Here is a 15,930-nt window from a genome sequence, read left to right as displayed (position 1 = left end):
CAAAATACAGTAGAGTAATAGTATTTATTCTTATCTGATCTTATCATCTCCCTGCTCAGATTCCTGCCATTACTCATAAGTTCTCCTAAATACAAAGTATTTAAAAAGTGTTGCTTGTAAGCTTGTTTGTGTTGCCATAGCATCCATCCATTTCCCAAGTGTCTCTTGGACTTGTTTGCCAGTTTTAGCACTCCTGGCTATTTCTAGTAAAGTCTTTTATTTTATTTGATCAGTTCTGCCTCATGAGTCTGAATCCTGTTCCTATAACAACCCAGTATAAAGTATGAAGATTCAGTACCAGCAGGGCGCCATAGCAGTTTGAACAGTCATGAAAATTAGTTTAAGGCACAAAAATCACTTTATTGGGGTTAGGGAAAGATTATGATATGGGCTACAATAATCACTTGAAAGGTGGTGTGTGTTAAAGTTACTAGTTCCCTAAAGTTGGGAACCTTTGTCGTCCTGGAAACAGTAAATACCACAATGAAGCGGTAAGCTAGTAGCAGTCTCCAGCAGCAGAGTCTGCTACGTGCACTTTTTGCAAGTTAGCATCAGTCCAAACACCCAACCTGCCAATACATTTGTCACTTTAAATAGATGTCACTGGCCACTTGGCGCTTTGAAAGTCATACACGTGTGTACTTTTCAAACCTAGGTGAGGCAAAATGTGACACTGGCACAATGTGTGTTCAAAAGGTGCTGGCAAGTGGATTTTCTTACTTTTGGACTTCGTATTTAACATACAAATATCACAATGGTATCAATCTTCTCATGTTACTCTCAGTAAGAAAATTGTGTATTTCCCAAATTGTCAAACCATCCTTTTAAGCATAGTCATGAAGATTGCATACAGTATATAATTATCTCTTTTTTTGCAGGTGCTTATTTATCTGCATGGCCAGCTTGTAGCTACTCATGCTAAAACCTATTATAAACAAACCACAGTGGCTGGTTTCAAGTGGTTTGGAGCTGGTTTCTCAGTGTTTTAACAGCTTTTTTGGGTGTTAAACACATACAGTATAAAAGCTTTCATGAACAAGGGGTATGGGTTGTAAAGTTTTAAAACTAAAGTAAATTACAAACTAGAGTATATAACTATATAATTAATTTTCTGTTACTATCAGATATTTTGTCAAGAGCACATTTAGAAAAGAGCAGAGAAACACTACCATTGAACACTATGTACCCTCACTGATGCCTGTATGTGTGTGGTATCTCCCCCAGTTGGAAAGAAATGCCAGGGTATACACTCAGAGTAAACACTCACTATCTTTGTGCTCTTTCCGCAGCAGCTTTGGCTCAGTTTAGCGGGTATTCATTCAAACTTGGCACCTCCAAGTCAGTCTTGTCAGTTATACCTCCCACGCTGTGAGGTCACGGTCACGCCCACAGCGATGTGCCCAGTCACACCTGCCTATGATATCTCCAAAACCATTTCCCATGAGTCCAGAGACGCTTATTCCACCTCCATCCCATTTCACAAGCTTGAACCTATTTTCCATTTGAACAATTGGTGAAGCATCATTACTGCCTTATCGCTTTCTGCAGGCTTATGTTTCACCAAGGTGAGTACCATATGTTGTAAATCCTGTATTTAAAAAAAAACACATCAGAGGTCATAAAAAGTCTGCATTCTAGTGGTATATATACTCTGGCTGTAGAATAGGTAACCAGATTTTTTCTTATCACAGGCCCATACATCAAATCTATTTTTAGACACCCCCCTATTTTAGAGTGTAAGTCATCTGTGCATGTAGGCGCCTCAGTTCTCCCATTTTTCCAGAACAGTTAAATCTCTGTAACACACCCACTCTCGTTCCCCAGCTTTCCTCTAGATCCAAATGTCTGTGTGCTGCAGTGATTCAAAGAGGTAGAAAACACTGACTTTAAATGAGCCAAATGTTACTTTTGCCAGAGTCTCTGTTTTTACTTGGTGGTGGTCTAGCAAAGGTGAGAAAGAGAGGTCAAAGGTTATGCCATATGCTCAGCCATAAATTTTAGCTTTCATCTGTTTGATGATGTCATGACTTGGAGTGTTTGTAGCCATCTGTAGAAAGTCTACAAAATCAGTGATATTGGCCATATTTCTGCAGAAGTTATACTTTTCATATTTAAATGACATTTTGCCAATCTTGAATTTTTGATGAACAATGGAAATGAAAATGAAAAAAAGGGAAAATATGAATCCACCACGTATACCATTTAAACAAAAGCAAGCCATTTTTTAGGAGTTTTTAGCCATGTATAATCTTTGGTCTGAACATAGACAAAGATGGAATTAGTGAATGAATAATGCGATACAGTCATTCCCCCATAATTTCCCTAAATGTTCTATGTTTAGAATAGAAACAAAACATTCAGTCCCACTCACGACTTAGATCATCTCCCATGAGATTCTGGTATGACCAAAGATTGTGTTGTTTTGGCTACATTGGCTTTTTTTATACTCAATAGATTATTTTCCAGCATGAGAAAATGCTTGAATTTAGATGAATTCATCACTTTGTGTACTTCTTTACACTTTGTAGACACAGAGGACAATTTATCCTCTCATCTTAACAGTACATGCTGACATTCATTACTCAATGAGTCACCTGGCGGCCAGACTTGTCATAGCAAAATGACAAGCACTCCATGAACCAGTGAATATTCTGTCATAAATATAAACTTGTATTAATACACGGGTGCAGTTTATGGAATAAATTTAGTATTTTTTATATGACTTTGAGATCCATTCAGAGCAAGTTTTCTAATAGCAGTTTGTCGAATTAATTGGCCTTCTTGCTCTTGTATCATATTAAAATGAATCTATATACTTTTCAGAAATTGCCAGTTAAATAAAATTAAAACTATTTATCGAATAATTACACTTTTATTTGACCGGAAACGGCCGCTTGGCTCTGGCGAGTGTATGAAATATTTGTCCGATGATGGAAATCCAGCTCAGGAATGCATTTTTCCCCCAGTGTGTGTGTGTGTGTGCGTCTCGGATATTACACTGACTGGCTGTGAGGTAAGAAACTAAGTCCGTCCTACTCTCATGCAGCCATATCCCATTGGTCCAGACGGCTCCTCAGGAATGTCCTTAAAGTGTTTAAATAGCGCTCATATCAGCTGTATAAATCAGTGGAATAAGTTCAAGCATCGGAATAAACCGAGGACAGGAGCTCACAGAGACTTTGCAACTATCTGAGTAAAAACGAATGAGCTTCTCCACGAACTAAAAGAAGACAGACGGGATAAATAATCGGACAAGGAAGGACTGTTGTTCTCCTTTTTTAATCTATTTTCAGAGGATTTTTTCATTTTAAAGGTTTGTAGACTATTTCTATTATTACGCATTGATATGTCACTATTCAGCCTTGATGTACCCACTAATGTGTGTTTGTTATTCTTTGGTTGCAGTAGTTCACTTGAGATTTGAAGATGATGCTGTGTGGCATCTTTTTGCTGTTGATGCTTTGGAGTTGTGAGGGCGCAAGATTAGCAGGTGAGAATTTATAAAAAAAAGTATTTGTAAAATGTTTTTTTTTGTATGTAAAAACGTTTAAAGTCGTTGCATCTTTATTGTAGGCATTACAATTATATTCTGTAGGGACTTTATGTGTGACTGAGGCATACACGTTACAGTGAATTCATATCACAAAATCGTTTTGGTGATAAATCATACAAGTATTCAAATGAATATTCAAGTAAAGTTATATTATTCTTATTCTTCTGGTGAATGTGTTCTCATTATGTCGGAGCTTTTCTCTGTGTTTGCGCATTTTTATGGACATTTTTATTATAAAAGAAAAAACATTGAACGGTTCCTTCTCTTTTCTTTGACCACAGAGAGTCGGGATGATAACAGTGTTTATGACTTATTTGACCTCGCTCGGGTAAACAAGAGACACAATGGAGTGGCTCTGGTCAAAGGCGCAGATCCATACAGCCCCGCATACAGAGTCCTGAACCCAGACCTGATCCCCCCAGTTCCCGACAGCTCCTTCAGGGACCTCATCGACTCCATCCAGGCTGAGAGGGGTTTCCTCCTCCTGGTCAACCTGAAGCAGTTCAAGAAAACCAGGGGCAGCATTTTAACCATCGAGAAGACTGACGGGTCCGGACCCATTTTCGAGATCGTTTCCAATGGCAAAGCGAACACTTTGGACGTAATCTACTCCACCATGAACCAGCAGCAGCTCGTGTCCATCGAAGATGCAAATTTGGCCACCGGACACTGGAAGAACATCACGCTGTTCGTTCAAGACGACCGTGCGCAACTGTTTGTGGGCTGTGAAGAGATCAATGTATCAGAGTTGGATGTGCCAATCTATCAAGTACTGTCCCAGGAGGTGACAAACATCGCCAAAGTCAGGATTGGAAAGGGAGCTGTGAAAGACAGATTTATGGTAAGATCTGTAGTGTTTTGGCTCAGATAACTATTGATATACTATTGATTGTCATTGATAACCTTTTATAGAATAGAAGATGCAACACACATTGTAATATTTATGCCTCTATGAAATGTCTAATGTAAGTAAATGCATGTTTAAAAGTGTCTAACTATAATTTATCTTCTTGTAGGGGGTGCTTCAGAATGTGCGCTTTGTCTTTGGGACCACTCTGGACACCGTACTGAGAAATAAGGGGTGCAACAGTGGAGGTTAGTGTTAGAATCATATTAAATACATCATTTACATGCAATACAATCAAATTGATATACAATACAAGTGGTCCACTACATCCTGCTTCCATTTCCAAGCCAGTGAACAGATATTAATTTGTCTTCTCTCCTCTTTTTCCCCTGCAGCTACCTTAACTGATGTCATGACCCTGGACAACCCAGTCAACGGCTCCAGCCCTGCCATTAGGACTGATTACACCGGCCACAAAGCCAAAGGTAACACCTCTCCTTCATAAAAAAGACAAGCCTCTGTCTCTGTTTCACTAGTCAGTTGTAAACTTTTAGAGGTGAAGTCATCAACTGGACTCTTCTCTTCTACATCCAGATCTGCAGTCTGTCTGTGGCTTCTCTTGTGAGGACATCGCAGGCATGTTTAAGGAGCTGAAGGGACTCGGCGTGGTTGTTAAACAGTTGTCGAATGAGCTCCGCAAAGTGGTAAGCTCCAAGGTCCATCAGGGTCTGCTCTTTGTCATCATCCACTCTCTCTTTTCCTCTGCCCTCTGTCTTGCCTTCTGCTTCCAGTTAACACATTCCCAGTGCGTAGCCACTTGTCACTGTAATGGCAATTGCTGGCCAAGTCCATAATGAGACCCATGTGAATACACAAATATGGTTGGCTGTTGGTTGTATTTGCGCTGCTTCGCTAGAGTCAAGAAATGTCTTAATCATGGTGTTGGTCTGTGATTCATTTGTACTGGAACCTTGGCAAAGTGAAAGTTTTCCATCGTTCATTTTGAGTAAGCCCCTTTTCTGTCTCTCTCTTTCTCTTTTCTCCTGCAGTCTGAGGACAGCACAATGCTGAAAAATCAAATGAATATCCACAGTGGAATCTGCTTCCACAATGGCATTGTGCACATGGACAAAGATGAATGGACTGTGGATGGCTGCACTGAGTGCACCTGTCAGGTAAGTGTCATCACACCTGCTGGAATGCAACCTTTACATAAGCCAGGGTTAAAAGACTTGGCTGTATTTCCTGTAACTCAGCAGTTAAAATGATAATAGTGTTCATATCAACACCTCCCTTTATCATCACTTTGCTTCTGTCTGAAAGCCCTCAACACTTCTTTGAAACTATCAACAAAGCAACATGGGGTATTTTCACCACTCTAGCAGCATCTAGTGAAGGGTGTTCATGTATTGTATAACTGTTGAGGTCTTTACTTTCTGTTGCACATTATTATTATTATATATATATGTACTTTTACTAATTCAACTGTCCTTCCATTCAGAACTCTGCTACCATATGCCGAAAAATCTCCTGCCCTCTGATCCCCTGTGCTAATGCCACTGTGCCTGATGGAGAGTGCTGCCCTCGCTGTGGACCACGTAAGCTTCCTTTTAAATCTACTGCAACCTCCGTCATTTCCATAGTTTTGTCTAGATTTCTCTCTCAATGTCTTTCTCCCAAGGTAAAAAATCTCATCCTTTATGTCTTCCTCCTATAGCAAGTGACGAAGCAGAGGATGGTTGGTCCCCCTGGTCTGAATGGACCCCTTGTTCAGTGACTTGTGGCCGGGGCATCCAGCAGCGTGGACGCTCCTGTGACCGCATCAACAGCAACTGTGAGGGCACCTCTGTCCAGACCCGTGACTGCTACCCCCAGGAATGCGACAAACGCTGTAAGTCTTAACTCAACTATTGTGAAAATAAATATTTTCTGTTGATGCACAATTAATTAATTGTGTGTATTGTTCACAGTCAAACAGGATGGTGGCTGGAGCCATTGGTCTCCCTGGTCTTCATGCTCTGTGACCTGCGGTGAAGGCGTCATCACCCGAATCCGCCTCTGTAATTCCCCCACACCCCAGATGGGTGGCAGAGACTGCCAGGGAGAAGGACGTCAAACCGAAATCTGCCAAAAGTCTCCTTGTCCTAGTAAGTTGCATTTCAGTGTCAAAGTTATGTTAGAGTGTATGGATTCAGGGAAACATAATAAATGTTGTTTTTATTATGCTTTTAGTCAATGGAGGTTGGGGACCTTGGTCACCATGGGACACCTGCACTGTTACCTGTGGTGGAGGAGTCCAGAACCGCAAACGTCTCTGTTCTGATCCTGTCCCCAAATATGGAGGAAAGGATTGTGTTGGTGATGCCACGGTGTCTCAAGTATGCAACAAGCAAGACTGCCCTATTGGTAAGCATCTCCGATTATTAAAGAAAAAGATCTGCATGTATGCATATATTCAAGATATGCGTAAATGCAACACCATTCTAAAGCACCAATTCTCTCTACAGATGGTTGTCTCTCCAACCCATGCTTCCCTGGCGCAAAGTGCTCCAGCTCCCCCGATGGCTCTTTCAGATGTGGCAGATGTCCACCAGGCTACACCGGGAATGGCGTCACCTGCAAAGACATTGATGAGTGTAAAGAAGTTCCTGATGCTTGCCACACACACAACGGAGTTCATCGCTGTGAGAACACTGAGCCAGGTTACAACTGCTTGCCCTGCCCGTCACGTTTCTCCGGTCCTCAGCCCTTTGGAAGAGGAGTGGAGCAGGCGACTGCCAAAAAACAGGTTTGAATTATTACTTACTGCTCATGCTTGTGGCTTGAAGGCTAGTTTGCATTTTTTTAATGCTCTGACATTTCTTTTTAGGTTTGCACACCCCGTAACCCTTGCCAGGATGGTAGCCACAACTGCAATAAAAATGCAAACTGTGTCTACTTGGGCATCTACTCCGAATCCATGTTCCGATGTGAGTGCAAGCCAGGGTATGCTGGGAATGGCCATATTTGCGGAGAAGACACTGACCTGGATGGATGGCCCAATACTGACCTGCTGTGTGTGGAGAATGCTACCTACCACTGCAAAAAGGTAGCCAGACCCCACATGAACAGAAGTACAAAAGGCCATCATTATCCATCTGCACTATATTATTGTGATGATTGCCTCCCTAACCTCTACTTTGTTTCTTTATAGGATAACTGTCCCAACCTTCCCAACTCTGGCCAGGAAGATCATGACAAAGATGGTCTGGGTGATGAATGTGACCATGATGATGACAATGATGGGATCCCCGATGATAGGGTGAGTCATCACAGTATTTTTTTTTAGCTAAAACCGTTCTTTCCTCAGGGACCAGACATAGCAATCAGCAGTAGCCATCCTTCCTCTGGGTAATTGGAATGTAAAGTCTCAGTGTTTGTGTGCTTTCATCAAACTCAAAGTGGAAAACCAGTGGTATAGGAATAGTGTAATATAATTTCAGCATAAAGACGGGGTGGCTTTTTGCCCATAATTCTTAGTGTGGATTTGGAAAGTCTGGCAAGAAAAATGCTGTGGTACAAATTACCAGCTCTCTTGCAGTGGAATATCACATTCCAGCAAAACTTAGAGGGAAAACAAGCCATGAAAATGAAAGTTCCTATAAATATCCTGTCTTTGACCCATTTTAGTAATTTTATTGCTCTTTTTATTTTGCTCCATCAATTTAGGACAACTGTGAAAAAGTGTACAACCCTGCCCAGTATGACGCTGACAGGGATGATGTTGGCGACCGCTGTGACAACTGTGTGTTCGAGGCTAACACTGACCAAACCGACACTGATAATAATGGAGAGGGTGATGCCTGTGCTGTTGACATTGATGGTGATGGTAAGTGATCTTTCCTTATTCCATCAATGTTTTCATGACTTCCCTTAGCCTTAAAATAATTTCCACAGTCCTGGAGGCTAATATAAGTATGTTTTGACTTAACAGGCATTCTGAACGAAAACGACAATTGCCCATATGTTTACAACGTGGATCAGAGAGATACTGACAGAGATGGAGTGGGAGACCATTGTGACAACTGCCCTCTGGAACACAACCCTGATCAGGTATCGTCAGATCTTACCTTTCACTTTTCTTTTGCAAGCTACTCTTAATTACATTGCCCAGTCTGTCATATCTACAGCACCAAGTGCACCTGCTTTAATGAAAGAAAAGAATGTGACAGCTTTGAGAAAAAAGAGTGCAATGCTCCCTCTCACCAACAAATATGTGTGATTTTGCTGAGGTGCAAGTACACTGAACAATTGTTTTAAGAGACATTGCTCACATACCTGAACACAAGGCCACAAGGGCTACATTTAAATCACAGCCAGAGTTGTACATCTTATATTTAGGCTGGTGAAAAACAGTGAAGGGCTATTTGATGAGAGGACAATCGTCTTGAGAGTGGCTCTTTGTGAAATCTCATCATAAAGGAATTCTGTTCTCCCACAGATTGACTCTGACTCAGATCGCATAGGAGACAAGTGCGACAACAACCAGGACATTGACGAGGATGGTCACCAGAACAACTTGGACAACTGCCCCTACATCGCCAACTCCAACCAGGCAGACCACGACAAGGATGGCAAGGGTGACGCCTGCGACCACGACGATGACAATGATGGCATTCCTGATGACAAAGACAACTGCCGACTGGCCTTTAACCCTGATCAACTGGACTCTGATGGTGAGTCACTCTCTCAATGGTCCACATATGTTCCAAATCTTGACTTGTAAAGAGAAACCCCTTCTCTTTAATTTCCATGTATAAATATCTGTATTGTCCTCTCAGGTGATGGTCGTGGTGATATCTGCAAAGACGATTTCGACCAAGACAATGTTCTGGACATTGATGATGTGTGCCCAGAGAACTTTGCCATCAGTGAAACAGACTTCCGCAGATTCCAGATGGTTCCTCTGGACCCTAAGGGCACCTCCCAGATTGACCCCAACTGGGTGGTCCGGCATCAAGGCAAGGAGTTGGTGCAGACTGTCAACTGCGACCCTGGCATTGCTGTTGGTACGTAAGATGACAACAGGCATCTTTCTATGAATACACAAAGTAGTAGCTACAAACAAATTCTGAAACATCTCCTGTTTTAATTCAGGTTTTGACGAGTTCAGCGCAGTGGATTTCAGTGGAACATTCTTCATCAACACCGACAGAGATGATGACTATGCTGGCTTTGTTTTCGGCTACCAGTCCAGCTCTCGCTTCTACACAGTCATGTGGAAACAGATCACCCAGACCTACTGGTCCCACACACCCACAAGAGCTCAAGGCTACTCTGGCCTGTCTATCAAGGTGGTTAACTCCACCACTGGGCCTGGTGAGCACTTGAGGAATGCCTTGTGGCACACTGGAGATACCGCAGGACAGGTGAGTGCAAATTCATCAGGTCATCGTTAGGCATATAGGATACAAGTGAATGCAGTGTTTGATTTTTTTCTCAACTTAACATTTTGTAATTATTTGTTTCCAGGTGCGTACTCTTTGGCATGACCCCAAGAACATTGGCTGGAAGGATTTCACTGCCTACAGATGGCATCTGACCCACAGACCCAAGACTGGGCTTATTAGGTGAGTTCAAAACCTAACCCAACCTATTTAATTTAATTATTAGGTTTTTTATGACATGGAATGAACTCATGTGATCAATTTCTCTTTTTTAGAGTGGTAATGTATGAGGGCAAGAGAATAATGGCAGATTCTGGAAACATCTATGACAAGACCTATGCTGGTGGGCGACTAGGCTTGTATGTCTTCTCTCAGGAGATGGTTTACTTCTCGGACCTCAAATACGAATGCAGAGGTAAGACATGTAAAAGAGCATAGAAGTTATGGTTTGACATATTAAAAGGCACTATATCATCACCTTAGATTTTATTCTTAATGTTTTTTGTCTTTGATTTCTTTCAGATACATAATTGGACCACAGAGCCTTCCAGAAGAATGTATCAGTCTGTCAGTATGAATATATAATTTGAGACCTGGATCAATATGTTTTTAACTTTTCCTTTGAGAAATGCACATTGGTGGAATGATGAGCAAATGAGCTAACATGAGGTAAACTGACCTCAGGACTTAAATGAAAGTTCAGTGATGATTCTGCACCAAACTCAAATTGTAAGCGCAGCTCTGCTCAGAAGAAATTGGCCCTCTCACTTTTTTGCTCTGGTCTGCGTTGAAGGAGGGCCACATTTATTGCTTTGCACACCTGAACTGTTGTCGTTTGGCGGTTTTCCTCTAAGGATGAGGAACCAAAGGGAAGAGAGTTTCACATTCTTACTTTTTTTTTGAGCATTAATATCTGCTGTGGATTCAAAGATACTTGTTTCAGTATGAAGAAAGCAGTAGGAGAACTTTCTTTGGCTGGGGAAAATATGCCCCCTTGAAGGAACTGTTGAGGGACCATGGGCAGTATGGACTGACTGTTACTATCAAAGAGAGTGAATGTTGTTGCGTGTTTGTGCATGTGTGCCACCCAATAAGCATTGTCATGAAGACAACCAAGTCAAATTTTGATTTCTTTTAATGACCCCAAAATCTTGCAGGCCTTTATTATACATGGTCTTCTATTTCCCCACGGCTTAGGGCTGGCCCAAAACATTATACCAAGTCTTTTCAGGAAAGCACTAGAAGAAACGAGGAGAGCACAATTTTCAGGACAGCACAGGGCCCCATAGCAGGTATGCTGTACACCTCTTTGAAAGTAATTATAAGCAAATGTAATGTTAATATCTCTAACCTTTACCGAACATGTTAAGGGACGTAAACAGCAAGGGCCAGTCTATTTCCTGTTACAAGTCACCATTCTAAGTATGGCTGTTAGTATGCTTATGTACTCATTCATCATAGAGGCTTTAATTCTCGTTCATCTCTGTATCTCTTCATCATGTTGTCAGTAACCCCTTCCAATTAAGTGAAATCCAATCCTCAAATGACAGGATATAGCATTACTTTTGACCAAAACAGTTAAAAAAAGGAAGACATAGGCATCACTTACAGTATCTCTAAGTATTATGCTTCTGCACAGTGTGCATGACTGGTGTGCCTGAGCATGTGTGTACATTTCTGACAAGGGAAAATCAAAGGAAACCCTTTATGTACAAATATTACCTCATTAATTCTTTTTGTATTGAGGCCAGCAATACACAAGAATCACTTGTCTTAGCAACAGAGTTTAAATTGGTTGGCTTCTTCTTTTTAGTTTTTTTTGTTTTTTTTAGCAAGACTTTATTATCATTTATTTGCTGTATATAAGATATTTTTGTAGCAAGAGAAGCTCAAAAAAGGAACGTAAAGGATGAAAGAAATGTTGTCTTGACTATGTTGTGCTATATGTATTTCCTGTGCATTTTTGATAAATTATTATGTTTGTTTTATGTTGAGGTTATTTCATTTGTGTAGATATACTTTATGCTATTTAAATAATTTATCTAGAAGCGTAGCCTCATATGGAAGCGTTTCTGTCTGTATGTATAAACTCATTTGCACACTGACATGAGGATGTCTTTGTTATTTTGGTTTTGTACGTGTCTTTTTTTAATTATTAGTGAAGCTTTTCTATAAACATTTGTACCATAGTTTCTACCCAACGTGCTGTTTATACTCCTACTTGTTATTTTATAATGTCAAGTGAACAATAAACACTTCAGGAAAAAAAAATCACTGTCTTATGTTGTCCTTTTGCACTTGTCAAACAAACAGTCATTTGAATAGTTCAAGATCGAGGCTTCCCTTTCTTTGACTTTTTTGGACTTCATATCCACTTTGAGGTCTTCTCCCTAGATAAGCAAAGGGAGCTGCGTCATGCTGGACTGGAATCCATTAGTTGATTCTAGTGAAGCCTTGGAGGAAGGGAGTATCCTTAGGAGTCAACAGCAGGAAAACTCAACATGAAGTATAACCTACTTAAACAGCACATCCATAAAGATCTGATTACACATTACACAGGCATCTCATTACACCGTCAGACAATCACACTCCACGTGATCCACAGACACGAGGAATTTTGCACCTCAGAGTGATAAATTCACTCTCTTTAGGGAAGTGAACTTAAGTTACGGCACCGTCAGCTGGCTGTGGTCCGCTCTTGCCAGAAGGAATGTGCATTGAAATTCCATCGTTTTCATAAAAATGCCCCCATAAAACTAAAAACTCAAAGAAGATGAGGTATCCACTATATAGTTTTTTGACTATTACGCTGGTGCTGGTAATCTGCAAACAGTACTTCTGCTGCTCATTTAGATCTTTCAGGACTAGAAAGAGCTCTAATCTAAGGCACCGATGAGGGTCATGCCAAAAAAACCAGACTGTCTCAGTATGCTGCAGGTCTCTATACATTAGAAGTGACCTCATTCTTACCAGACTGAGCTCACTGTGTTTCCATTACCCCAAATGGGCAGTATAGCTTCCCACTCTGTCTGTTACTTAGATAATATTTGTAAAATAGACAAAAATGGCACATGTGGTGTGTATGTGTGTACGTATCTATCTCATTAAGAGAAGTCAGCCTGAAAAAGTTATGTGTAAGTGCTATTTTGGACGTGTGCTGAGGTGTCTGTTTAGATTCCTGGACAGACGGTGCTGCAGGTTCCACTATAGCTGGGCTCTTGCTGGAGTTTGACCTTGGAGGCTCACCTGGCTGACGTGTTTTCAGTCCAAAAGAATGTGAGATAATTCCAGCCGTTTAGTCAGGGTCAGAATGTGTAGGTGAGGTGAAGAGTGAGACAAACAGGCCTGTAGGTGTCCTGTGCCAGGAGAGTGGAAAGGAGGGACCTTAAGACCGAGGTCAGCCAGGGCAAATGAGCTACTCATACTGTGCAAGCAAGAGCAAATAGGAATAATGTCAACAGCGCCACAAATCCACCAAACAAACTGAAAGCAGAATTCTCAAAGCTGGCCATCTTTTGTCAGTGGTTTATTTTTTTAAATAATGACAATTAAGCTAGAAAGGACTCAAACAGGATCCAATTTCAGAAGATCCTACTAATGGACAGGAATGAAAGGAATGCTTTGCATTTTAAGGGTTGGAGCTGAACTGGATCCGACAATCACTCCTGTGAAGCACACATCAATCAATCAATCAATCTTTATTTGTATAGCGCCAAATCACAACAAAGTAATCTCAAAGCACTTTACACATAGAGCAGGTTCTAAACCGTACTCTTCACGTTTTAATCTTAAAGAGACCCAACATTCCCACATGAGCAAGCACTTGGCAACAGTGGCAAGAAAAAACTCCCTTTTAACAGGAAGAAACCTCAGGCAGAACCAGACTCAGAGTGGGCGGCCATCTGCCTCGACCGATTGGGGTAGAGAGGAGAGAGAGGAAGGAAAACATCATCACCCTGTCCTCAATAAAAGCCGCACTACGCGTCTGACCACACATCACTAACACAGACATTCTGTTTTTCATAGGAGAGGATCAATGTTGATACATTACAGTGCAGATTTCACCCCAAAGACCCACTGCTATCAGCTGAATGTGTTTGTGTGTAGTGGAACATTCTGCGGCCACTGTACCCAATTATTAAATTTAATGATAGCAATTTTCTGTTCTGATCTATGATACTTTAGAGTAATACAAAAGGTGGCCCTGCTGCTCTGTTTCCTCATGCAGGGCCATAAACACAAATAAAAACAATGGGATGCAATCCAGCTGCATATTATTAACATAGAGGGCAATTAGAATAAAAATAACAATTCTCATCCCGTTTGTCCATTAAACAAGTGTTAAAACTACAAACAAATATTTTTGCCCAATACTGACACATAGGGCCCCATTTTAACGATCTATAGCGCATGGCGTGAAGCGTGTGGCCAAGTGCCTTTGGGGCGTGTCCAAATCCACTTTTGCTGGTGGAAAATGGTCACTCCGCCAGGCGCATGGTCTAAAAAGGATGAACTTAAGTCCACTCATTAATCATAGGCGTGCTTTGGGCGTAACATGCGGTAAACCACTCAGAGTGTCATCTCCCATTCCCTTTAATATCCAGGAGCGCTGTTACTTTGGTAGATTGCTATTATAACAGCGCATCTACCCAGCAATGTGTTTCAATAATAAAACATGCATTACTTTTGCTGAAAAGAAAGTTGGCTGATGAGCTGCTAACCTCACATTTAATTCATATAAAGGAAGAATATGGAGATATAACCAACCAGTCTTATGAGTGTAGAGGTGTGTGTGGTTATACTGCAGCAGACTGGGGTCATCAGCTGATTTAATAAACAGTGAGCAGCTGTGCGTAACGGCATTGCGCTCTATGCAGCATCTCAGAGGCTACAGACTTATCAACATATCTGTCCTTTAGTATAAACAGCTGTGGATAAGAGACATGTGTGTTAAATATTGTTCATAAATTGTTTTAATCATGTTAACCTTTCATCCGGTAGTTAGGACTGTCTGCAGTGGCACTCTCCAAGCGGCTGACCGCCCCCCCACCCCCCCAAAAAAACAAACAGTGGAAGGCTCATTCTCATTTAATTAGTTTTTTTTTCTTCAGTTAATTAAATCTAAATATTATGACTAACTAATATAACATGTATTTTTAATATGTTGATGTAGGCTACATCATAATACGAATTCACATTGTGGTCCTTTTATTTGTAATGTTTTGCATGTTAGTTTAGTGTGGAGCTGCGCATCTGTGTGCGTAACAAAGCACAGTGTCTGCACGCTGCTCACCCGCCTATATAGGATTCATATTGGACTCTTGATGATGCGCGCCTTAAATAACAGTGACATATGCGCCAGTGACTTTAGACTTGTTTTTTTTTTGGTCAGTAGCGCAATTTCTTTCCTCTGCCTCAAAATAGCAACGCGCCACCAATGCGCCTGACCACACCTAATTTTGAGACCAACACGCCCATAGACACACAGACTGGTGCAAGTGCATTTGCTATTTAAACAACGAGACAGCGAGAAAATGACTGCCCCGGGGGAAATCGGCCATTCCGCAAAATGGGGCCCATAGTGTTAAAGGACCATTGTGTAGGATATAGTGGCATCTAGTGGTGAAGTTTTAGATTGCAACAAAATGAATACACCTCCCCCAATCCTCCACTTCCAAGTGTGTAGGATAGGACAATCTACGGTGGCCACAAGATTAATTAAAAACCTGAAAAGCCCTCTCTAGAGACAGTGTTTGGTTTGTCTGTTCTGTGCTACTGTAGAAACATGGCTGTGAAACATGGCAGCCTTCATGGAAAAGAACCTGCTCTGCCTATGTAGATAAAAATGGAAATTCTAAGCTAATGAAATCACAATTCTTATTTCTATGGGATTGTACACAAATTAAGACATATTTATGTGCATTACATTACATTTCTGAAAGGTCCATTCCACTACATGCCACTTGATCTTACACACTGGTCCTTTAATGTATAGAAAATGGTTATATCTACATAAAACTACAACTTTTACAGCGTGTCCCCTGATAACTGCATCGCTTAGGATTTTGTACCTTACAACCCCCCTATTAGCATGATCGTCACAT

At 41.2% G+C, this 15,930-nt stretch overlaps 1 protein-coding gene across 1 annotated transcript; it reads left to right on the top strand.

The window, feature by feature from the left end:
• Window positions 1-3,145: 3,145 nt before the first annotated feature.
• On the top strand, window positions 3,146-12,090 carry LOC128375196 (thrombospondin-1-like). The gene is made up of 22 exons (XM_053335482.1): window positions 3,146-3,313; window positions 3,406-3,490; window positions 3,835-4,394; window positions 4,570-4,648; window positions 4,796-4,885; window positions 4,995-5,104; window positions 5,450-5,575; window positions 5,902-5,998; window positions 6,118-6,291; window positions 6,371-6,547; window positions 6,633-6,806; window positions 6,908-7,188; window positions 7,270-7,488; window positions 7,594-7,701; window positions 8,109-8,268; window positions 8,374-8,492; window positions 8,881-9,115; window positions 9,221-9,448; window positions 9,537-9,808; window positions 9,912-10,009; window positions 10,102-10,241; window positions 10,349-12,090. Exons 2-22 carry the CDS (start codon window positions 3,427-3,429, stop codon window positions 10,354-10,356), a joined length of 3,519 nt encoding a protein of 1,172 aa, XP_053191457.1. The 5' UTR covers window positions 3,146-3,313; window positions 3,406-3,426; the 3' UTR covers window positions 10,357-12,090.
• Window positions 12,091-15,930: the final 3,840 nt, after the last annotated feature.

This window comes from Scomber japonicus, chromosome 16 (assembly GCF_027409825.1).
Source record: "Scomber japonicus isolate fScoJap1 chromosome 16, fScoJap1.pri, whole genome shotgun sequence".
In the NCBI taxonomy this organism is placed as follows: Eukaryota; Metazoa; Chordata; class Actinopteri; order Scombriformes; family Scombridae; genus Scomber; species Scomber japonicus.
The sequence above is the reverse complement of the archived record's forward strand: the minus strand, read 5'-3'. Positions and strand labels throughout refer to the sequence as shown.

Coding starts and splice junctions, on each gene's coding strand:
- LOC128375196 (XM_053335482.1), top strand. CDS start 3,427: ATGATGCTGTGTGGCATCTTTTTGCTGTTGATGCTTTGGAGTTGTGAG. Junction 6,292..6,370: donor CCAGGAATGCGACAAACGCT/GTAAGTCTTAAC, acceptor TATTGTTCACAG/TCAAACAGGATGGTGGCTGG. Junction 9,116..9,220: donor TGATCAACTGGACTCTGATG/GTGAGTCACTCT, acceptor TTGTCCTCTCAG/GTGATGGTCGTGGTGATATC.